At 48.6% G+C, this 23,871-nt stretch overlaps 1 protein-coding gene across 1 annotated transcript in view; it reads right to left on the bottom strand.

Moving 5' to 3' along the window:
• CLNK (cytokine dependent hematopoietic cell linker) overlaps positions 1-23,871 on the bottom strand; it is a 162,576-nt gene that overhangs the window by 77,708 nt on the left and 60,997 nt on the right. Inside the window, exon 3 of the mRNA XM_042936891.1 lies at positions 7,023-7,094. Within this exon, the coding sequence (XP_042792825.1) occupies positions 7,023-7,094 (72 nt within the window). The remainder of the gene's footprint in view (positions 1-7,022; positions 7,095-23,871) is intronic.

The raw sequence follows: 23,871 nt of genomic DNA, 5'->3' as shown, positions 1-23,871 counted from the left end.
CATCCTGGTCTTTGATTAAGGCCTCAGAAGGCTCCCCAGACCTGCAGTTCATGACATGTGACCTGTGACATGTAAATGACACATTTTTGTGACTGCGTACAGGGAGCTTGATGTGGGTGTGGCAAGCCAGGCCACTGCTGGGAGACAGCACACCCAGGGCAGGCAGGGTGCAAGCCCCAGCCCAGGGGTGACGAAGGGGAGCTACACTCTCCTCAGGGTTCTAGAAAGAACTTGAGCTTGGAAGTTAGCATTCTGTCCTCCCTCTGACCTTGGCTTCCCCTGTTTTTAGAATTAAAGACCGTTAATGCTGCAAAGCCCATCGGAGACCATGGTGTCCAATTTGTTCCAAGTTTTAGACCCTTGGGAGGCAGAAGTGGGGTCTTCTGACCCCCATAAAGAGCGGAAGGGAACACCGCCTGCCGGGCACTGAGCGAGGCTCCGCTCTGGCGGGTGGGCTTTCCCCGCTCTGCACCCTTATTATTTCCAAGCCCATAGCAGCAACGTAGACCGCCCAGCTCTCAGCCCCTGGGAGCTTCCTCCCGATTGTCCAGGTTGTCTGAAAGTGGCTTATCTGATCCACTCTGCCTCTCGGCGGGGTCCCAGAGCGATGGAGCTCATTCATATGTCATAGTCCCCTGGGGATTCTGCACCCCAGAGCTCTCTGTGCGTCAGTGCAAGCCAAATGAATTAGCAGAGGAAGCATCAGCAGGGCGGGGAGCCGCGTTGTTATTCCAGCTGAGTCCCCAAAGGGGAGAGGGAGAAGAGGAAGGCTGGAACCTGGGAAGGAGGGGGCAGAGGAGGCTTCCTGGACTCCTGCAGCCGAGAAGCTCCCTGAAAAGGCTCCTGGGCTCAACACTCTTTGCGGCCTGACAGCCCAGGGTGACAGTGAAAGAGCGACTTCATGGAGGTCCCATGTGTCCTCTTTATGCTCAAGCGAGGCCCACGTGTTGGTTAGCAAGCTGCCTCTCGCCAGGTGCTTACAAGGACGCTCCCTGCTTCCTTCTGTCAACAGCATCCGTAACACGGCCACATGCGGACGGGCCGTGGCTGGATGGCGGGATAGCTTGGTCCCCACCCCTTCCTCCTTCCACCTCTGGGCCTGAGGGCCGCAGGCCTTCCTCTGCACCTCGGGCCTGTGCAGGCAGGTGTCCACGTTGTGGTGGGGGGTTCCCCGTATATGAGATGCACAAAGGTGACCTCCAGCGTTTGTGGTTTTCTATATTTAAGGCGCGTTGCAAATAAAGATTTTTGATTTCTGAATTATGTTTCAACTTTAACCCTTCTTAATAAGGTAATGTGCTTAATAATTTTTAATCTTTAAAGGGCACTAAATTATACTCATCCTCCCTCCCCCCACCCCAAGTTGCTGCCAATCAGAACGGGATCTGATTGGGTAGGCGGGTGCACTTAGGCCTTACTCATCCATGGGAACAAAGTTTGGATGGTGTGTTTTTCTGGTCCCATAGAGATGGGATTTGGTCCTGTCTCCAGGGTCAAGCTCCTGGCATGGAGTTTAATTCCTGATCCACCCCTCGGGTGTGATGTGTATGGTCCCCTCTGGGTCTCCCCAGGCACCCAGCGCTGGAGCAGAATTGCGCAAGAGATCCCCTGGGGAGGGGGTCAGGGTGATTTCACCTGCCAGTCCACTCCCTGTCCCAAACCTCCAAGATTAACCGGCTCGGTGACATTTCTCACCTTAAGCACTGCCTCTGACATTCAGAGACGGCAGTAGACTAAAATTCTAATTTTTGGAAGACCGTTGATACGGGTTGCTAACCCGATTTTTAAGATAATCTAGAGAGAAATGAAAGTGACTCGAAAGTCCTAAAGTCACTGCCTTCTTCCCTCTGTGTGGCTGTCTGAGCTGTGCTGGTTGACTGTGCGCCTTACATAAATCATTTCACCAAATGTCTTGGCAACTCTTGTTGGGTAAGAATCTGTATCCTGACGTTAGGGCTAATTACGGAATGTTAGTGCAAACGGGACCATGAACTGGCCCTTTCATTTTGTCGCTGGGTTGACCCAAGCCCAGGTTAAGCCCCCGGGGGAGCTGGTGGTTGCAGGTTTATAGCACAGCCCGTCTGCAGGCAGGGCTCGCCCTCCTTCCTCTCCAGCACTGGAGGGAGGTGCAGATTGGCGTCAGGGAGCTTTAGGAGCTGAGGTCTGGAAAGCGGTGTGCTCAGAGAGTGGGGAGCCCGCAGGGGCGAACTAGAAGGCCTGTGTGGTCCTGGAGGCATGTGGGGCTTGGTAGGCTGCCGGATAACGCTCCAAGATGCATCTCAGGGAGGCCATGCGGGGGCACATGGGATCTACTGGCAAGGGAAGGACTCGGGTATAACAGTCTCAGCAAGAAGCAAGGCCGACCTTGACAGTGGGTGTTCCCCTAGCTTCCCACGTGGCCACCAGAGCCCTCCTCTGCTCCAAGGTGGAATCAAGTCCACGCTCATATTTAACTAGTGAATGAATGGGCTCCTTCTCTGTTAAAGGAATCTTTGATTATTTGCACGAATCCTCCTCTTACCGATTTTACGTTTACACACACACACAAGCCACATTTGGGGGTACGCAGCTCCCTGAGGGATCCTGGGGAAAACTCTGGAAGTGTGAACGTTCTCACCTCCCAGGACCCTTCGGGCTGGGGGAGCCCTGCCCCTCTCTACCTGCTCAGGGGCTCCCCCTTACCCCCCACCCCCCCCAGGACCGGTGAACCTCCCTGCCTCTGAACACCCCGGCATTTCTCTGCTCTCCCAACACAAGAGGAGAGTCGAAAGGCAGTGTGGAGTTAGGCATTTCTTACTTAAATCTCATTGTTAAGCCTTCCTGTGTTTTTTCCTTTCCTCAACTAGGTTTTAAGTGGTCTGGGGACAGAAAGCATGTGTTGTGAGTTGTGATCACTCTCATAGGAGCCATCCACGTCCCTGACAAATACCGAGAAATGAAAACAACAACATCGGGGTTACGTCACAGAGGACCAGAGAGGCAGCGTGGGGTGACCTGGGCGTCCAGCTTAGCTCGGGCGGACGACTCCCGAGTCCCCGGCCTCCACCCTCTCCCCTGGCCTCCCCAATTTACTCTGTCTTCTCTCTGCTTCCCTCCTGCTCGCCTTCCGGTAGACGTTCCTTCTGTCACCTATTTAAGTATCCAGCCTGTGCCAGGCACGGGGCATCGTACAAGCCAATGGCCTCCCGTGGGTCCCTCCTGCCCTTCTTCCTCCCGTCCTTTCAGCAGTGTTCACTGAGCATCTACTAAGGGGAGCTCCTCGCGGGCAAGCCCAGGAGGGGGATGTGGCACCACACCACGGTCCACGCACCCTCTGTGAAAGCACTCGGGCCCTCTGTAATGCTCTCAGCCGGCCACATCTTGCAGAAAGATCCTCCCCTTTCTGCACAGCGAGGCGGGCCAGAAGGAGCAATATTCTTATGGGTCTGTCGGTGCCATGGACGCCCAGGGCAGCTGGGGGCAGGCAGGGGAGACCAGAGAGGTCAAGAGTAACAACAGCAGGGGCCTTTGCCCCATCTGTCTCCTGGGCGGAGGACTGCCTGGTGGGAGGCCCGCAGGGAGTTTCCCAGTGTGGGATCAGGGAAGATGACCGCTGGCCCTCCTGACCCCCGAGGAGTTACAGCCACCTGCACCTCGTCCTTGGGGAATTAACTATTCCAACTTTGCTGGTGGCCAAAGGGAACAAATGGATAGTGACCGAGGTGAGCGTGGGGAGGGTCTGAGCGTGGGGCGCGGGAGCCACAGTGTCCACCGCAGTGCCGTGGTCAAGAATGGGGAAAGAGACTCGCGCTCGGAGTGTGAAGGCAAAGCTGGGCCAGCCCTTAGCCTCCCGGACCCTTGGTGTCCCCAGGATCTGTCACTGCACGTGGCCCAGTGTCTCAGGGTCTGTAATAGAAGCGATTACGTTCTCCCCCCCACCACAGATTGAACATCTGAATGGCAGGGGCTGCGTCTTCCTCTCTGGCTTTCCCTGTCCCCAGTGCACTGACGTCTCCCACCTTCCTCCTACCCCTGCGCCCCTACCTTGCGTCTTCTTCCCTCCTTCCTGTTCCCCGGAGGCAGTGGGTAGGGGCAGGGTGAGTGCTGGGTGCAGAGGCCGCCTCTCCAGCTCCGAGGCTTTGCACCTGCCAGTAACGATGCTAAAAGGGAGGCCGTCAAACGTGAGTGGGCACCCGAGTCACCGGGAGGAATGTTTAAACACAGGTGCCTGGGCTCCAACAGCTGAGCGTCTGATTCAGTGGGCCAGGGCCTGAGACTCTGCATTTCTACGAAGCTCCCAGGGGGTGCGGCTAAGAGGCTGTGTCAAGGATGTGGACGTTCTTCTCGGGAGCGTAATGCTCACGCCCCTTCTTCGCAGCAGACAGTTTGGCGCGAGCAGATTGGAGACTCATGGGAACAGAAACCGCAATCCACACGTACATGCCCGCAAAGCAGAAAGTCGTGATCGCCGAGAACGCAGAAATGGCACTCGACTTGAGGTTAGACCCTGAATCGCAATCCAGCTGGTCCCAGTTACGAGGTCTGTGACTGGCACTCGACTTGAGGTTAGACCCTGAATCGCAATCCAGCTGGTCCCAGTTACGAGGTCTGTGACTGACCGAAACGGTAACCTCTCGCAGACTCTCTTTTCTCATCTATAAAATGGGAATAATAATAGCTACTTCAGAGCATTATTGTGAGGAGTAGATGCCAAAATTCCTTCCGCGGTGGCTGGTACACGTCCGGCATTTAACTATGGGTTTGAGTTTGGACCCGATTGGAAAACACGCGTCAGTAGGTTTCTGTTTTCTACACATGTGGGGACACCACGCGGAACAGAAGTGGAGATTGGAGGTTCAGCCTGATGAATTCCATGGCGTGTTCTAGGACACATTCATATCAGCAGTGTAGACAGGCCGTGGGTGGTGGATATGGATGCGATCCTGTGTTCTTCTTGGATCGATTTTGGCTCGGGTCACGACCACACGGTTTATGGGTTCACGTGGGGCTCTGCGCTCCCAGCGTGGAGCCTGCTTGGGATTCTCTCACTCTGCCCCTTCCCTTGCTTGCGCGGAATCTCTCTCTCGAAACCAATAAAAAACATTTACAAAAAGGGAGACTAATAAGACTGTGAATATGGGGATCCAGGCAGACGCTACCTGTTAAACACTTAAAATAGTGCCTCGCCCACGGTGAGCACTCACTCAGTGAGCGTTCGCCCTTGTAATTTATTGAGAACCTGCTATGTTCCAGGCAGGCTACACAGGAACTACTTTAATAGAGGGGTCAGTGGGGGACCAGGCAACCCGCTCATTCAGTTTCAGATTCCATTTCTGAAATCTATGAGGTGCTGAGATGGAAATGGGCTTGTGAGCGTGGGGTCGCTGGGTGAGTGAGCAGGTCAGGTGACCTTGAAACCCAGTGCCCTCAGGCCGCTTCTGTGCCCCAGCAGCCTGCCCCCAGCACCTTCCTTCCCGCCGCATGCAAATGCTGGTAATGGTAATTTGTCCGAAGAATGAATTAATCAGTGCGATAGTTATTAAAGTAAGATAGTAGACCCAAATATGTAGTTTTCAGACATTTTGATTTTATATATCTCAAATACTAATTTATATGCATATAATACTTTCGTTATACAATATGCAGTGGTACAGAGATTTGTATGCATATGGGATTTTTTTTTTAAATTTGGGTTTATAAATGGTTTGGAACAGGTTGCAGAAACATTGTCTGTTGCTCTTTTTAATATATCTTGAGCATGCTATGACACATCCTGAAATAATTTGCTGCGGAAAAAAGCCCTGCTCTCTCTCTCTCTCTCTCTCTCTTTTTTTCAAATGTAGCTGTAAATATTACTTTGATGCACGTAATTGCTGCAACCATCTCCATTTGAAGGAAGGCTTCTAACCCTTCCATCTCCCATCTCCTGCTATTGTCAAGAAATAAGAAAAACTGACTTCAAATGCATTATTCAAATGTATTTAATGTAAACATTGAAGAAGTCTGAGAACAGCCACAAATTTTGCTTTGCTTCATGTGGTTTTGACAGTGTTTCAAATATGCTGTTTTACAGGCATCTATTTACTCTTTTTAGGGAGAACAGTTCCTCAAGTCAATCTGACGACGCTAAGAAGGTCCCCGTGCCGGGCACATAGTAGAAACCGGATGAGTGTTGGGAGGTTGACCCAATACTCGGTTGCACTCGGGTGCACTCGGTTGCACCCGAGTGCAAGTGCATCGGAGTGCAAGGAGTGTGGTATACCTCGCTGAGACCCTCTCGTGACTCTGGGCAGAGACACTGCTCCGGCAGGGCTTGGGCGAGGGAGCTCTCGGTGGGGGGGGGGGGGGACCGGCAGCGCCTCTGGGCATCAGGGTATTGTCCAGGGTCTGGCTCCTGGTCAATGGCGGAGGTGGATTGGGCATCAGGATGGGAATCTTGCCATTTCAACAAGCGAGCCCCTACGCTGAGCCTTCAGACGTGGCGATGAGCCCCTTGGAGGTGGGGCTTTGTCTCTCTTCTCTGCATATTCCTTAGCCTGTGCAAGTCCCAGTGCCACAACTGCTCAGTAAATGTTTGCTCAGCTGAAGGACAAAGAGAAGCGTCCATGTGGGCACATGGCTTCCTCGATCCTCCTTGCGGTGGTCTCTTGGCCCGATTCATCAAAGATTCATCATTAGATTGTTCGCCAGCCGAGAATGGAAACTTCCCTCTTGGTGGCTATCTCTCAGGCTGTGTAGAGACCTGGTGGGTGGTGCCAACAGCCCTGGTCTGAAATGCTGCGGATGCCTCGGGGCTTCTCAACCTTTACCTGCATCTCACACCAGCTGGCAATTCAACCCACATGAATTTGTTTTCCTTCGGGACCTCGGTCTCCATGTGACCGCTGACCTCTAAGATACCACTGGCAGCAATAACATTCTATCACATTAACATTGTGTGTGTGTGTGTGTGTGTGTGTGTGTGTGTGTGTGTGTGTTGGCAGCTTGTTGCCACAGAATCAAACTTTTCACTCCTCCATTAATAAACAAGTAAACATTCTGACCTATTTTTTGGCAGACTGAAGTCCTGGAATTTCAAATGACTGGAAGCTTCTTTTGTTGTCCTTCTCTTGCCCCTGGGATGAAAGCAAATAGATGGCAGTCAGGAAATAGCAAGAGGTGAGGGGAAAAAATTAATTAAGTGCATTCATTCATGGAAACAGCCACCCAGTCAGATTTAAGTAATGAACATCTCACACGCGACTCCAAATCTCTCTTTGCATTTCCGTTGGGGTTAAAAAAATCTGCGTTTAAAGTAATGTAATTACTTAAAAATGTGTATGTATTTTTAGTGTAAGAGCTTTATTTCACAAGGAGTGGGAGTGGGGGGCTGCGGAAGAAGTGTCCCAGTCAGGATGAAAACGTGGGCTTCTCCCCCACGTCAGCAGGCTCAGTGTGGCCCCCTCCTCAAGCTGTGTGAGTCTCGTGACATTGCTCTGTGAAAGGAAGAGAATCACACCTTCGTCACGTGGTCGAGGGGAGGCAAGGACAAACAAGGACAGCGCCCGGGGCGGGGGACCCAGGAACGTTCTAGATGCCTCCTTCGCGAGTTGAATTTGACCCCCAGCTAGCAGACAGAACAGCATCCAGTGAAGGCAGGTGGATTACTTAGCAAGAGCAATTCAGGTTCGAGTAATATTTATTGAAATTCTGTATGATTTAGATACTTTGCCGTGGAGTCTTCTGTGAAAAAAATTATTTTAAATTGAGTTGATTTGGTCAAATTCAGGAAGGCATTCGCTATCATAAACCATCACTGTGATGCATCCTTTCTTTATTTAATTAGCCGTGCTTAATATCCTTGCATTTCTTCTGCAGGTATTTTGTGAGCTTTAGCAGGTGTTTCCTGGTGAGTTTCCTCTGCTAATGCTCCTCTCCTGAGCTCCGCTGACCCCCTCGTCCTGGTTCCCCCCACGTGGGGCACACTTCCTTCTCCTCGGTCCTTGGACTTTCTCTACTCCTAATCCCCTTTCTCTTCCAGATGCTGGTTATTGCCTGCCTTCTCCTCCTGCTTCTGAGCTCCGTGTAGGCGCCCGCCCCCCAGGGGAACCTTCCCTGACCTCTGAGAGAGACTCCTTCACCGACTTGTCCCAGTTGTAATTTTCCTTTTGTCTTAACTTGTAGCTGTGTTCGTGTCCCATAAGCCAGCTCATGCACCGTGCCCCCCCCCCGCCCCCGCCGCCCCAGGGTAGAGATGCACGGGGTGGGGAGTGGGGGGAGGGGGGAAGGGGGGCTGTGGTCAGCACCTGACCCTCGGAGGCCCCTCAGGGACGTGTGTGTGTGTGGGAGTGAAGGACTCTGGGAAATGCTTCCCGGTGCCTGGAGACCTTCCATCTAGGATTTTGTGTGCAGCCTACCGGCTGCGAAGTGATAAATACAAAATTTAATGAGTTGTTTGCATGTAGTTCGTCACGGGGTACATCCCCACAAAGCAAGGTGATGGTGTTAGTTCCGTATTTCACATTTTACTTTTTTTTTCATTATTTCGTGATCGCAAAAATGAATTATTGTGTTATTTGATCTATTTCATCGCTTTCTATTTCTCTGGGGGAAGCTTGATTCATGTCTGCATCGGTACTCTGACTTCTAAGCTCTAGACACGGGCATCTATTTTCCGGACCTTCCTGTGAGGTTATCCTCCAGCAGACTTTCCCCCGTGAGCAGCCTCTTTGCTCACATAGTTTGCAAACCAGCAGCCTGGGCACTAAACTTGAGTCTTCTCTTTCTTGCCCCCATCACGCCACCTCCGTGCTTTGGTTCCAGATCCCGAGTCCATCCCCTGATGCTTGCTAGGCTGCCTCTTTTCCTCACCCTGAGGGGCTCTATTCTGTCTTTGGTTCTTTATATGTATTTTTCATGCTTATTTATTTTTGAGAGAGAGAGAGAGAGAGAACAAGCAGGAGGGGCAGAGAGAGAGGGAGACACAGAATCCGAAGCAAGCTCCAGTCTCTGAGCTGTCAGCATAGAGCCTGAGGACTCAAACCCACAGACTGAGAGGTCATGACCTGGGCCGAAGTTGGATAATTAACCCACTGAGCCACCCAGACACCCCATGTCTGTCTGTTTCTTTTTCTTTCTTTCTTTCTTCCCTGTTATCTTTCTTTCTTTCTTTCTTTCTTCTCTCTTCTTTCTTTCTTTCTTTCTTTCTTCCCTTCCTCCTTTCCTCCCTCTTTCTTCTTTCTTTCTTTTTCTTTCTTTCTCTCTTCTCTGTTCTTTCTTTCTTTCTTTCTCTCTTCCCTGTTCTTTCTTTCTTTCTTTCTTTCTTTCTTCTCTCTTCTTTCTTTCTTTCTTTCTTTCTTTCTCTTTCTTTCTTTCTTCCTCTTTCTTTCTTTCTTTCTCTCTTCCCTTTTCTTTCTTTCTTTCTTTCTTTCTTTCTTTCTTTCTTTCTTTCCTGTTCTTTCTTTCTTTCTTTCTTTCTTCCTCTTTCTTTCTTTCTTTCTTTCTTTCTTCTCTCTTCTTTCTTTCTTTCTTTCTTTCTCTTTCTTTCTTTCTTCCTCTTTCTTTCTTTCTTTCTCTCTTCCCTTTTCTTTCTTTCTTTCTTTCTTTCTTTCTTTCTTTCTTTCTTTCTTTCCTGTTCTTTCTTTCTTTCTTTCTTTCTTTCTTTCTTTCCTCCCTCTTTCTTCTTTCTTTCTTTCTTTCTTTCTTTCTTTCTTTCTTCCTCTTTCTTTCTTTCTTTCTTTCTTTCTTTCTTTCTTTCTCTTTCTTCCCTGTTCTTCCTTTCTTTCTTTCTTCTTCTTTCTTTCTTTTTCTTTCTTTCTTTCTTTCTTTCTTTCTTTCTTTCTTTCTTTCTTTCTTTCTTTCTTTCTTCTCTCCTTATCTCTGGTCTGGCCCCTAGTATCAACCCCTTAACTGCCTCCTTGGCCTCTCAGGCTCCAATCCCCCTACTGTAAAGCAGCGGGGGTGAGCTTTCTCATTAGCAGATTATTATCAACTCACCTCCCTGCTTGAAAATCTTTACCGCTTCTCCACAAAATCCACACTCATCCCCACGAGAGCCAAGATCCCTGCCCCAAAGCCTTCCTTCCCTCCCTCCCGCCCTGTCCCCCTGTCAGGGCCCCGCACTGCCCTCTCTCCAGCTGTACTTTTGCAAGCCCCCACATCACTGATTAGATTGTTTTGGGTGGGGGACCCTCCTCTCTATCTGGCAAAAATAATTTCCATTCTTCAGGGTCTAGTTCGAATGCTCGTTTCCCCTGAGTTCTGTGCTGCTTCCTTTTTAGTGCTTTTGACATATCTCTGTTTTACCGTTCGTTCATTTGTTCACGAATCTGTTGATTCATTAGCTCCGCAAACAGGTATCAGATCTATTCCGCACCAGGCTGTATGCTAGGCAGTGGGATGCAGTTGTTAAAGAAGATGGATGGAGTCTGCCTCGTGAATCTTGCCGTTGTTGGGGACACAGGCCAGAAACAAGTAAACAAGCAACCTTATTTTATCATGGGGCCTTGTATCTGCCTGTTCGTGCGTTCGTGTTCCCCTGGCATAGGGGCTTGACGGTGGAGGCATATCCTGGGAATCTTTTCTCTCCTAGCACACTGGGTAACTGGCCTCAGGAATGTGCGTAAGATACCAAGAGATGCATCAGTAAAGAATAGACAAATGACCTGCCCATCTGGGCTCATCCACAGCAGTGAGCTGTGCGCTTAGTGTGCAGAATCCTGTGGGTCCCTCTGCCGCCAGGGAAATTCTGACCTGTCCCTGCACTGAGAAGGAGGCCCTTGATTTCATTATATCATGTCAGAGCATTTCTGTGCTCCTGCAGCCCATGTGACATTTGCCTACATGGCTTCCACTAGTCCCATATTAAGAGCATGGGAAAGATTCTGGGAATTTCCTCCACCTCTTGTGAGAGGCACCTTAAGAATCCAACATCCTGAAAGCTACCATTACTTTTCCAGATAATTTGCTTTCATCTTTTTAAGTTTAAGAAGAGAGTTGAAGGGCTCCTGGATGGCTCAGTCAGTTGAGCGTCTCTTGCTTTTAGCTCAGGTCGTGATCCCAGGGTCTTTGGCTCGAGCCCCTCATCAGACTCTGTGCTGAGTGTGGAGCCTGCTTAAGATTCTCTCTCTCTCTCTCTCTCTCTCTTTCTCTCTCTCTCTCCTTCTCTCTCTTTTTCTTTGCTCCTCCTCCCCCCCACACTCTCTCTCTGAAATAAAAAAAAGAGAGTTGAACTTAAAGTCTTTTTCTATTTTCTATTTACAGCAACCCTTGGCAGTGAATGGCAGGCATCCTTCTCAGCTCCAAGTACAGATGAGGAAACAGGGACCCCGAGAGAGCAGAAAGGGTCTGGTTAGAGTGACCAAGTCGGTTGGTGGCCAAGCCAGCGCTAGAGGTCAGGTCTCTCTGATCCCCTGCCAGGTCCATGCCAAATGCACAGCAGGGGAAGCCAGAACCAGCGACTGCCAGAAGCCCAGGGCCAGGCGCCTCTGAAGACAACTGAGGAATGGAGACAGAATGAGTGGGGGCAGGTGTTCCACTGCCCACAGTGCATTAAGGGCAATGTTAACAAAGTTGGCAAATAAAGAGCCGTTCACCTGGATAAGAAGTAGTTAAAGCCTATTTGTTTTTCAACTGCAAGCAAAGAGCAGAGGTTAGAAAATGGAGAGGTTCCCTCCCTGTTGCCTGCTCCCTCCCTAGTTGAATTTTGTTCCCGAACCTCCGGGAAAACTAAAATGCCCAGCCCCACAGGTTTCCTCCCTACCCGGTTTCTCTGGTTTAAATCATTCTTTAGGGTTCCAGTTTTTAGAGACACGTGTTTTTAAGTGCACACCGTTGAGAGAATCATAAAGCCTCAGTCTGCCATAGAAAATGTTATTAAGAATGTTAATCACCGTAGGTCAAGATTACTTGCTTTGCATTCAGTTGAGATCTGACCTTGCAAGGTTCAGCATTCCCAAGTTGGCCATTGCATCTGTGAGCCTGGGGAGGATAGTTCTGTTCACGACCATAGTGGAAGTAGGTACGCATCATTTTACAAGGCCTCAAACATTTGGGACCAGCTGTCCTTCCTGTGGGCCACTCAGCCTGTCCCACCCACGTCGTGACATGCGTCACATCAGCATTTTTAAACTGCTGCTCTATTGCTTGTCATTGATCCTAGTCAAGTGCCCACCAGGGAAGCACAGTTAATTCACTGCACAGGCACATCCTGCAAAAGTGAGAAGTGCCGCTGGCTCGTGGGGAAACTGAGGCACAGACAGCCAGTGGACGAGCCAATTAATTGTTCTTCCAAACGTCTCACATCCTGCCAAAAAAAAAAGAGTAAGAGCACATCACCCCACAGGACCCAGCTTCTCTTCTTGAATATTCTCCTAGCACTTGAGGCTCAACGCTTTCCAGCTGTCTCTGATTTCCTTCTCCTCTTCTGTACCTCCCTCCTGCACGATCAGTTGACAAAACCCATCTGGTCCCCCTTCACATGTTTTCGTGCTTGCTCCTTTTTAAATATACCCTCAGAACCTGCCTTCTCCAGATTCCCATTGCTTTCTGGGTAGACCTAACCCACTTGATGGTTTAGAACTGGTAGACCAGTTCTCTGGTGGAATCAATAACCACCTGCTACAGTGGGTTGAAGGGTGTCTACCAAGAGGTATGTATATCTGGCACGTGTGGATTTGACTTAGGTTGGAAAAAAGTTCTTTGAAAATGTAATCATGCTAAGGATCTTGAGAGATGAGACCCTCCGGGATTAGGGTGGGCCCTAAATCCAACGATGGGCCTTTTTGAGAAGAGAGGAGAAGAGAATATGTTAGGATGCTGTGTGAAGACCCATGTCTTCACATGGCAGAGTGAAGGCAGAGTCGGGCATGATGTGGCCACAAATTAGGGAACTCCTGAAGCCACCCGGAGGTGGAGGAGGTGAGGAAGGATCTCCTCTAGAGTCTTCAGAGGGAGCACAGGCCTGCTGACGCCTTGGTTTTAGACTTCTGGGCTCTAGAACTGTGGGAGAATACATCCATGTGGTTTTAAGCCACACGTTCATGGTAATTTGTGATGGCATCCCCGGGAAACTAACACAAGCACATCTAACCTGTCCCAAGGAACGGGAAATAAATTGGAACCAAATCCAAATCAAGGCAAAACACTCGGTGCTGTGATAAAAACAAATGAACAAACACAACAATGACAAAACATATGTTCTAGAAGGAAAAAGATGGACAAAACTGGTTAAATCTTGCAGTGAGGAGGTAGCTTCCCCAAAGCGGTGAGTGAGGATGAATGGGTATTTGCCAGACCGATGACACGGTGAGCTAGGAGGTGGCGAGGGAGGTGGGGGCAACTTATTTTGAGAGCTAAACACCTGCTTCGAGCTTTCCTGGTCGTTCCCCTCAAATTTCTCATCTTTTCCTTCCTGTACTCCCAGCTGTACCCAATATGGCAAGTATATTCTGATCGGCAGAGAAAGAGCAATTCCATTTATTCTGTGGTGAAACTACAGTTCTTCTTCTTCTTTAAATGTTTATTTATTTTTGAGAGACAGCGAGAGAGAGAGAGAGAGAACAAGCAGGGGAGGGGCAGAGAGAGACACACACACAGAATCCGAAGCAGGCTCCAGGCTCCGAGCTGTCAGCACAGGGCCTGACATGGGGCTTAAACCCACGAACCATGAGATCACGACCTGGGCCGAAGTCGGACACTTAACCGACTGAGCCACCCGGGTGCCCCAGTGAAACTACACTTCTGTTCATGAACTGTCAGATCAAGTTCAGTTTTTGCAGAAGGCTCTCATTCTATGCACCCACGGTGAACTTGCAGGCTTCTAAGAAATCACACAAATTGCTCTTAAGCCATAATTGTCCTTCAATGACTTGTGCAGCTGGATTGTTGACTCCAAGATCACGAATGGTAATAATGAATATCCTAGAATTATAAGGATAATAATGACAGCTCAAAACTTATGTAAGATTTACTGGCTATCATTTGTCATTTCACACATCCTCACAACATCCTGTGAGAATGTTCTTACTCTGTTGGCTTTCTTCAACTCGTGTTCAAGTCATGCTGTATCTCCTCAGAAATTGATGCATGTCGGGTTCCTGAGGAGATAGACTAAAACGTAATCATGTAGGCATTGAGCTCCTGGGATCAGTCCCCAGTGAAGGAAAGAAACAGAATAACATTGGCAGAAGGAGGTGGTAGGCTGTGCTCTGAGGCTGGTCTCGTGGACCTTCACCACTGTCCTGAGCTGTGGTGGGAGGTCGGGGCTTTTGTGCCCCTGGGTGGATAGTCAGTGGATGTGGGTTGTCTCGGGTAAGGCAAATTCAACCAAAGAAATTCCCAAAGAAGGTTGAGGGGGGACCTAGGAATAAACTCACAAAGTCTAGTACAAAATCACACTGGCTTCTGACTTTTTAGTAAGTCTGAGGCCTCAGACTCAAAATGGGCCTTGGCTATATTTCTCAGTAGGAGAGAGGAGAAATTTACAGGAAGGATAGGGACAAAGCAGAATGATTCTGAGGCCAGTTGTCCCCAGGGAAGGAGACTATCAGGTCAGAGAGGCGCTAATCTCCACAGAAGTAATGTGGGGTGGATACAGAGTCAAGAGCACACACCTGTACTTGATCAGGTTTTGAATCTTGTTCTGCTAACCAACTAAGTCATAATTTATCTCATCATCCCCATTCTACGCACAAGGAAGGGCAGAGATATAGTACCTCCCTCACGTATGGACTGCATGTGAGTGGTCATTTTCCTCATCTAGGACCTGATTCTTACTCAGAATGACGAAAGAATACAGTTTAGTATATACAGGAAGGACAGTTGACAATTAAAATATTTCACCAAAGACAAAATATTTCACCAAAGACAAAAAAAAAAAAAAATATATCCAAAGTTGCTTGATTAGAGAGATGCAAATCTATGGTCCTGGAATTAAATGTTACCTCATTTGTTTGACCACGGGTTGTTTCTTTTTTTGATTTTCTGATTTTTTTTTTTTTTTTGAGAACAACCAGCCTGTGATTATTCATAATAGCTGAGGATACCAACATAGAGTGGTATCTTCAGGAGATTGAGAAGCATCAGCTAGAAAAACTCTAGAAACTACTGTTGATGGGGACTTTACACAGAGTAAAATTAAGCTATTCAATCATTTTGGTCTTTTTCCCAGCCATTTGTTTTAGGTGCTTGGGTGCACCGGGTGGTCATCCGTTAGGATCGGATCCAATCTAAATGCAGCGACTGCTTCCTTGGCTGCGAGTTAATTGCCCAATATTTTCCCAGGTAAATAGAATATTGGATTCCCACATGTCGTTTTGTTAGCAGGAAATTCAACTCCATCACTTAATCCAATACCTCGTAGGCATTAGAGATTATGTCATTGGACTTAACTCTAGAATTTTCTTCCTGTGTCTGGGGAATGGCTTTGAATGCTTCAGTGAGGTTCTGCAGAGTATATAGTGTAAGAACATGTCATGTCTGTCTGTGTGATATGATCTCCTTGGCCAAGTCAATTTCTGCCACTCTGCCTCCAGCTATAAGATGTTTGTTCCTCATGAGAATTTTGAAAATATTGACCAACCATAACCTACTGCTTTCCCTATATCAACATCAAGTTGACTGTAGAGCCTTGGAGTAGTTCTGTATAAATAGCACTGTCGTTTTGTTCTCAGCCTCTGAGAGATGAACGCCATACAATGGCCTGGGTCTTCAACAATAGGAGAAGTCAATCTAGAAAGGGTAGCTGTTTTATAGAGTCTCCTAGGATTCTAGTTTGAGTCCAGCCCAACCAACACGACCTCATATTCATCTGCACAGTCCTTTAAGAGCCATGACCTTCACCGTGCTATGCATCACCCTTACTTTGTACCAGCACCACCGTGAACTTTAATTTGTGTGTCTGTGAGATTTCCTTCTCTTGTATACAATCCATGAGGCTGTCTACTCCCTGAGAAAGTCCGTAGGATTTTTTTTTCTTCCTTATAAATCCACAGGATCGTTTTCTCTCCTAAAGAATTTATCAATTCTTCTAAAAAATGTGCCATACTTTTTTTTTTTTTTATCTATTAGTTATCTATGACTGTATCAATATGATCACAAACTTAGCAGGTCAATCAACACATGCTTATTATCTCACAGTTTTAGTGGATCAGAAATAGGTATGGCCTTGCTGGGTTCTTTGTTTTAGGGTCTTTTTCTGAGGCCTCAGTCAAGGGGTTGGCCAGGGTTGGAAAGCTCAATGGCTCAATTGATAGCTGGCAGGAGTCAATTTCTTGCGGCCTATTGGGCCGAGGGCCTCAGTTCCTTGGTGTCTGTTGGCTGGAGGCTGACCTCAGTTCCTTGCCATGTGGACCTCCCTAACATGTCACTTGCTTCATCAAAGCATGCCAACCAAGAGGACAAGAGGAAGTCGCAATCTGCGGTAACGTAGCCACAGAAATGACCACCCATTTCCTACTGTTTCCAAGCAGCCACGGGCCTTGCTCCCACTCCAGGGGTGGGACTTATACAGCGAGGGAGGTGAGTACCAGGAGACAGACAACTGGGGGGGGGGGCATTGTGGTGTCTGTCTGCCACATGTAACGCCCGTTCAAGGTGGAAGCGTGAGTGAGATGACACTTTAGTAACATCGAGAAGAGTTTTTGCAAACCTACAGACCAGATCAGCCCGAATCTTTCTGCAGCCTGTTTTATCACTTTCTGTGACCTCTGCAAATGTCAGGCCAATTTCTGGAAGTTTTTCAGCGAATTACAGGAAGCTCCAGCCGAGACCAGAACGAACTGGTTCTCCAACTCTTTTGCGCACGAGAGGCCATTGCAATGGCTTTTGCAGCAGGATGCGGTACTTCTGAGTCCCTTAAAGTAGTCCCCACGTCAGTGGTCACAAGCCACTTTTCCAAGTGATTGATGCCCATTTTGTTTCTTCCGCTTGGGCCCTAAGCTGTGTGGGTAGGGTGTGGGTAGGGTAGGCCCTGAGCTGTGAGGGTAGGGTGGGTAGCTGCCGTTCACATGGCAGGTTCCTGTGCACGGTTCCTTCTAAACCTGGGAAATGTCTCCCTGAGCGTCTAGAAGTCCCATATGTTGGGGATTTGATGTGCCAGAGACTAGATGTTGGATATCATTTATGTGCTTCACTGCTGAACCCAGTGTACAGCTTTTTTGCTACACATTTTTTTTTTTTTCTTTAAAGTTTGAACTTGAACATATTTATGTAGGACCTATACTCTCGGGCTCATGAAGCCCACCATTCATCCCGGACATCTTACACTTTTGTATACACTGACTGGCCCCTGAAGATTTGAGCTGGTGACCCTTTCCAGAGGAATTTGAGAGGACAGTCCGTTCAATAATGAGTTGACTACAAAGAAATGTTTTAATTGCTATCCCTCATCTATCACACCTTAATAATGCTTAATTTGAGGGGCGCCTGGGTGGCTCAGTCGGTTAAGCGTCCGACTTCAGCTCAGGTCATGATCTCGCGGTCCGTGAGTTCGAGCCCCGCGTCGGGCTCTGTGCTGACAGCTCGGAGCCTGGAGCCTGCTTCAGATTCTGTGTCTCCCTCTCTCTGACCCTCCCCTGTTCATGCTCTGTCTCTCCCTGTCTCAAAAATAAATAAACGTTAAAAAAAAAAATAATGCTTAATTTGATGTGTCTGTCACCTTGGCTAAACTATGATGCTCAGTGGTCTGGTCAAACACCAGCCTAGATGCTGTTAAGAAGGTATTTCTTAGATGCGATAAAACATTTAAATCAGTGGACTCTGAGTGAGGCAGACAACTCCTCATAATGTGGGTGGGCCTCACCCCATCAGCTGAGGCCTCAAAACCCGAGATGGAGGTTTCCGGAAGAAGAAGGAATTCTGCCTCAAGACTTCAACGTGGAAACCCTGCCTGAGTGTCCAGCCTCTGTCCTGCAGAATTTGGATTCACCGATTGCAATACAACTCTTCTATGAGTCTCCAGGCTGCTGGCCTGCCCTGTAGATTTTGGACTTGCCACCTCCCACAATCGTGTGGGCCAGGTTCTCAGAATACATCTCTCTCTGCGGGCAGGCATGCATGTATTCTTTTGGTTCTATTCCCTGGATAACCCTATTATACTTCTCAAGCACAGAGTCGGGAACTGCCTCGAAACAGAGAGGGAAGGAAGGAAACGAAATTAACAGGTAGTAAGCACCCGCCATGGGCCAGGTATCATACTGGGTGATCTAATTTAATCCTCACAACAGACCTTCAAATCAGATGAGGGCAACTCATGTTGTTCTCATCTCACAGATGACAAAATGAAGGCTCGGCGCTCCAGTCAACCAGGCTCCAGAGTTGGACAGATCTCGGTGTAAAACCTGTTCCTTCACAGGACGGACTCTGCATGTAATGGACTCCACTGTATGCCACAGCGAGTGTCTGATGAACGAGGGAAAGAGGAAGGATCCCTGTAGGGTGCAGCAAGGCTCCCAGCTGGTTTCTGGGGAGGAGACCCAGGGGGCAGGGCCCTGGGAGAAGATCCCGTCAGGATGGCGTGGCCCCTGCTGTGGGAAGTTCTCTCTCCCTTGGTGCCCGAGTCATACTGGACTTTGAGCTGCCAACGAAGACACAACAGGAGCCCTTGTCTATGGGACGTGGCCTGATCACCCATCCGAATTGGCGCAGTGAACCCACGCCTAGAGACCCCATAGGAAGCGACCTTTGTTGGAAGGCACACACTGCTGACGAGGCCTGACTTCAGCCCTGCTCAGAGCCAGGAATATAGCAAGGTACTCCCTGAGTCTCTGCACACCAGGAGATCACAATCCAAGGGCTCTGGGGGCTGTTCCTGCCTTGCCTGACACCACATGTATAGCAGAAAGAGAGGGGAGTGGCCTGCATATAGGACAGACTCATGTTCTGAAGCAGCTTCAGTTTTTTCTTTTTTTAATGCTTATTTTTGAGAGAGAGACAGAGCACGAGTTGGGGAGGGGCAGAGAGAGAGGGAGACACAGAATCCGAAGCAGGCTCCAGGCCCTGAGCTGTCAGCACAGAGCGGGACGCGGGGTTCGAACTCATGAACCCTGAGATCGTGAGCTGAGGCGAAGTCAGAATCGTAACAAAATGAGCCACCACGGCGCCCCTTCCCATCTTTGTTTACTCCTAATTCGAAAGGCTACACAGTTCCAAGACCATCCACCTGGCTCTGACCTGCTTTTCCTTTTTGTTCACAGCTTTGACTGCTGCATGTTGAATTTACACCTCGCCAGGAGGTAGCCCCTTTCTGAACCTTCTTCAGGCTCCTGGGATCCACTCGGGAGGCACTCCGCACTCGGGTTCCCCTGACTCAGAGAGAGGCTCTGGGTTCTCTATTGACATGGATCCAGGATTGCCCCCTTCATGGTCATCACTGGCGTGAACATCTCCCACCAAAACTCTGACTTCCTGTCATCCCCTCACACAGAACGGCAGCAGAGGAAATATTTGTGCACGAGAAGATCCCTAGATGGAGGAAGGACTCTCTTGAGGGAATCACTAATTCTTGTTTACTAAGGCAGAAAAAGGAAGCAGAATATTCCAGAAGAGACCGGCTCTGCCTATGGGTTGCAGATGCAGAGTGGAGGGTGGGGTCTGCATGTAGCATCTTCCTTTTCCAGAGTTTTAGCCTCAATGATTCCACTGAGCATGAGGGTCAGTGGAAAGATAGATATCCTCTCCTCAAACCTGTTAAGCTTACAGATGAGGAAACGTGGCCCCAGAGAAGTGGTATGACCTGCCCGAGTTAACCAGACGCTGGCGGAGAAGGTTCCAGCACAGCTCCTGGCTCCCCCTGTGGTACCCAAGGTCTTTTTCATTTGGCCTTGGCTTCCCCAGTGCTTGTCTTCTAATTAGACCTCTTTGTGTGCCTTGTAAATAATTTCTCCTCATTTTCTTTTTAATCTTCTTGAGGCGAGAAAGACAAAGAAAGATAATCTAATTTAGCTCATAAGAAAGTAATCCAGAACCCTTTATGTCCACTTTTCAAGAAACCCCACAAAACCTTTTTCCCATTTTGCCTTTTTGTTTGTTTGTTTGTTTAAATTTTGATTCAGCAAAAGGAAACAAACGAACCAAGAAAAATAGGAGTCTTACAAATCATCTTTTCAAATGCTTTCTCTCTCTCTTTTTTTTTTTTTTTTTTGTCTTGACTGTCAGGGGACTGAGCTTCTAACAGACCATCAGGGTATGTAATGAGCAAATACAATAACAACAGTGAATTACCCTTTTTGTACAGCCAACTATGTGTTCATAATGGAATTTAATTTATAGATGGGCATGCCTGAAAGATTCTGGATGTGGATAGAAAACGACATGTGAAAAGCAATATGTGTATTTTTAAAAAATGTCTCAGAACAAATGCTCGGTTTGTGTCTGGTCAGTACACACCCAATGAAAAGTCAAGAGTAAAAGGGGACATAACTGACCTTCTGGGTCTGCAGGGGTGCCAGGGAGGGGTCTCCTGCTAACAGGGCAGCGGGGCTTCTACAGAATGAGACCCCTCAGGACAATGTCCTCTTCCTCCATCTCCTGGCCTAACCAACACATTCTGACTCCAGAAGGTCTGAAGAAAGGAAGGGAAATCAAGACACGGGAGTGAAGAAAGAAGGGAAAGGAGAAGATTCTAGAAGATGCCAGCTCTTGGGCTCATCTCCACCCTCCCTTCTGTGAGAACCTGTAGCGCCCTTCGCAGCAATGATTTTACTCTGTCATACCTCTGCGGGGTCCTGAACACAGTGATGCCAAGTATGTTTCCAAGGATTTCTCTGACCACTGGGTGGAGAGCAGGGGTGATGAGGGAGCAACGGGCAAGCTGAGGGCAAGCTAACAGCCACCGTCCCCCTGATGGGAGGTGTGTGACATCCCTCAGGCTCTCCCGGCTGCCCAAGAACAAAGGAAAGGGAAAAACTAATGATTAGCTGATAGAAATCACAGTCGTGCAGGACACGAGTCTCCATCGGTTTGCATCTGTCTTAGTAAGGATTTACAAGAAAAAAAAAAAGGCCATCTCGAGAAACCTCTGGACTCAACTCCCCGGAGCCCTCACACCACCCTCCCTTCCATAGGATAGAAAATCTTATATAACCAGTAATTCCTCACAACCCTAGTGCGGCTCTTTCTGCCCACGGGTCCTGTCCCCTGTGCCTTAATAAAACCACCTTTTTTGCACCAAAGGTATTTCAAGAATTATTTCCCGGCCGTTGGCTCCGAACTGCAACACTTCAACCCACATCAGAGTGTAGATTACGCAGAAGCAAGGAGACTTCTGGGGAAGCTATTGCCAGTAACCTGGACAGCAACTGATACTGGCTGAGATCTGGGGCCATGGGGACTAAAGGGCAGTGGGGGACCAGGGAGGTGTCATTACCCTAGGAGCAACGGCCGAGACTCTGTGGCATTCTCCCCTATCACCTCTCCCCACCCCATCCACAGAGTTACTCTCTCCTTAATGCTGGTTCCCCTGGAAACCATTCAAAAAGGAAGCTTTCCCAGCATTTCATGCTTTTCCCTATTCCATTTGGCGTTGCCGTTCTAACTACTTGGCTTCATCTTTGATGGCCTGGTGGAGATACTCTGTCCCTCTGCTCTGGAGCACAGAGCAAGTTGTGCGTAGGATTCCAGGGGAAGCGGGGTGGGGGGCACTCTCAGCGATAACCCCCACGCTGGCTGGAAAATGAGAGGGAGAGGCTAGTGGCTCTCCCTCAGTCTCCGCCTGGCGGTGTGCTTGCTTTCTCCAGACCTTAATTTCTCCAGCTATAAAGATGTCAAGAATGAAGGAGTCCTTCGATATCAGGCCCACGTGGGGAGGGAGGAGGTGAGGGGGGCTACCGGGGACCCTCGGTGATGTGCGAGGGCACATTCACGCTGCACACTGGAGCTGACGGTTAACCGTGGCAGGAATCCGAGAGCCAGTTGTTAAATGACTTGTGAAAAATTAAATTATATAAAGCCGCAATGGAATAAATCATGGTAAAAACAAAGGTAACACTCGGGCCGCATCTCTTCCTAATTCTGCTACCTTTGCTGTCGCCTATGGTTTGATGGTCTTTACGTCTATTGTATCCGTGTGGGGGAAACAGGTACATTCTTCCCACCTCTGCGTCTGGCGACATCAGGTCGGTTTTGACTTTGGCCTCCGTGGGAGCATTTGCACCACTGAACTTGGCACGCGCTACAAGTCGGGGTTTGTTCACTGCTTTGCCGATAGACGCACTAAAGAAAGTGATGGGGGGATGGCAGTAAAGCAGATTTAATGTAAAAGCGGGTCATGTCTGTAGCTGTAACATTGTAAACGGCACCGAAACGGAGGAGTTGTTTTCCCGGTATTCAAAAACGGTTTTCCCATCCAGCCAAGAAGTCGCTCACAGCACCGACAAAACAAACGAAGTTCTGGCAGACTTCGTGGTTTCCCTTCGGTTTTCCTCATGCATGTAAAGGAAAATTGCAGTCAATACGGACGTGAGAACTGTACTCATTTGCCAGCCGCAACCAGAAGTTGCTTAGGGATGTAAGAGTTCAACCAACATCAGTGAAATCATTCTGTAAGAATCAATAGGCTGTATGGAAATTTACAATAAGGAGTACCGTGTATTTCATTAGTGTTTAAAATTTTTTTTAATGTTTTTATTTTTGAGAGACAGAGAGTGAGCAGGGGAGGGGCAGAGAGAGAGATAGAGAGAGAGAGGGAGGCACAGAATCTGAAACAGGCTCCAGGCTCTGAGCTGGCAGCACGGAGCGCGACGTGGGGCTCGAACCCATGAACCCTGAGATCACGACCTGAGCCGAAGTCGGACCCGCAACCGACTGAGCCGCCCAGGTGCCCCTTTCATTAGTATTCACCCATTGTATACCATACATCCTGTGTACCAGTAAAATGTGCAGCAAACTGTGATTTTATATGCACTCCCCTCCCATCCCAGGCTCGGGAGCTGTTTGTTAAACGTTTCCTGAAGTTTACCAGACGATAACCGTTTACGGTGTCCTATGACAGAATGAGCCCAGCCTCGGTGCCAGGAATAGCTAGTGTCTCGCACACCTGTAATTAGACCCTGGATTTCCGGCCAGGGGCAATGATTAGACTGCTCTAAGCCACATACTTCTTATGTCTAAAGTGGCAACAATAATAATGTCTCCGTAGATGTGATGTGAGGCTAGGTGCCCAGTAAAGAGTTAATTCTATTCTTCTCTCAAGTATAGGAGCACAGAAAGAACAAAAATCCCCTAGAAAGGTGCTGCCTTCCTCCCCTCCCTGTCCCCTCCTGGCCCCTCCCCAATATGCTAATGACTTCACTGCTGGTTTTTTCCTGCTCTCCATCACCTCTGGCCTCTGTGGTTTATAGCTGGAGGAGCTGTGAGCCCAGGGCGGTTCCAAGTTCAAATATCCTTTTCTCTCTCCCCTCCGGGAAAAGAATCTTTGTCAACAAAACTGATGCCAGACAAAGAGAAGAACAGACCCCCAACCCCCTTCTGAACTACAACGTGATGAGTAATGATACAATGTGATGCTGAGGTGTGGGTTTCTCATCAATATCACTGCAAACTGCGGGAAGACAGAGGGTGATCCTCGTTGGAAATTACTTTCCTACTCCTTTTCTGTGCCAGACGCTTAGTAGGTACCCAAACTCTCCAGTAAGTTAAACTAATTAGATAATAGTTAACGTTTGCTCAGAGCGTCAAAGATAAAGCCTTAAGTGATTTATGAGCCAAGACGACTGTCTGAAACGTAAGGCTTGATCTCCCGGTAACCTCTGTCTTCCCCTTACCGTATAGCCAGGAAAAAGAACGGGAGAGAAAAAAGGACTTTCTTACTCCTCGGGCCGGTTCCCTTTGTGGTCTGAACGCTTCACATCTCTTCCACTCTGTGTGCAACCCAGGAGAGAAAGAACAGGTTCTGTTTTTGGTTTTGTTTGTTTTTGT

This window comes from Panthera leo, chromosome B1 (genome assembly GCF_018350215.1).
Source record: "Panthera leo isolate Ple1 chromosome B1, P.leo_Ple1_pat1.1, whole genome shotgun sequence".
Lineage (NCBI taxonomy): Eukaryota > Metazoa > Chordata > Mammalia > Carnivora > Felidae > Panthera > Panthera leo.
The sequence above is the reverse complement of the archived record's forward strand: the minus strand, read 5'-3'. Positions and strand labels throughout refer to the sequence as shown.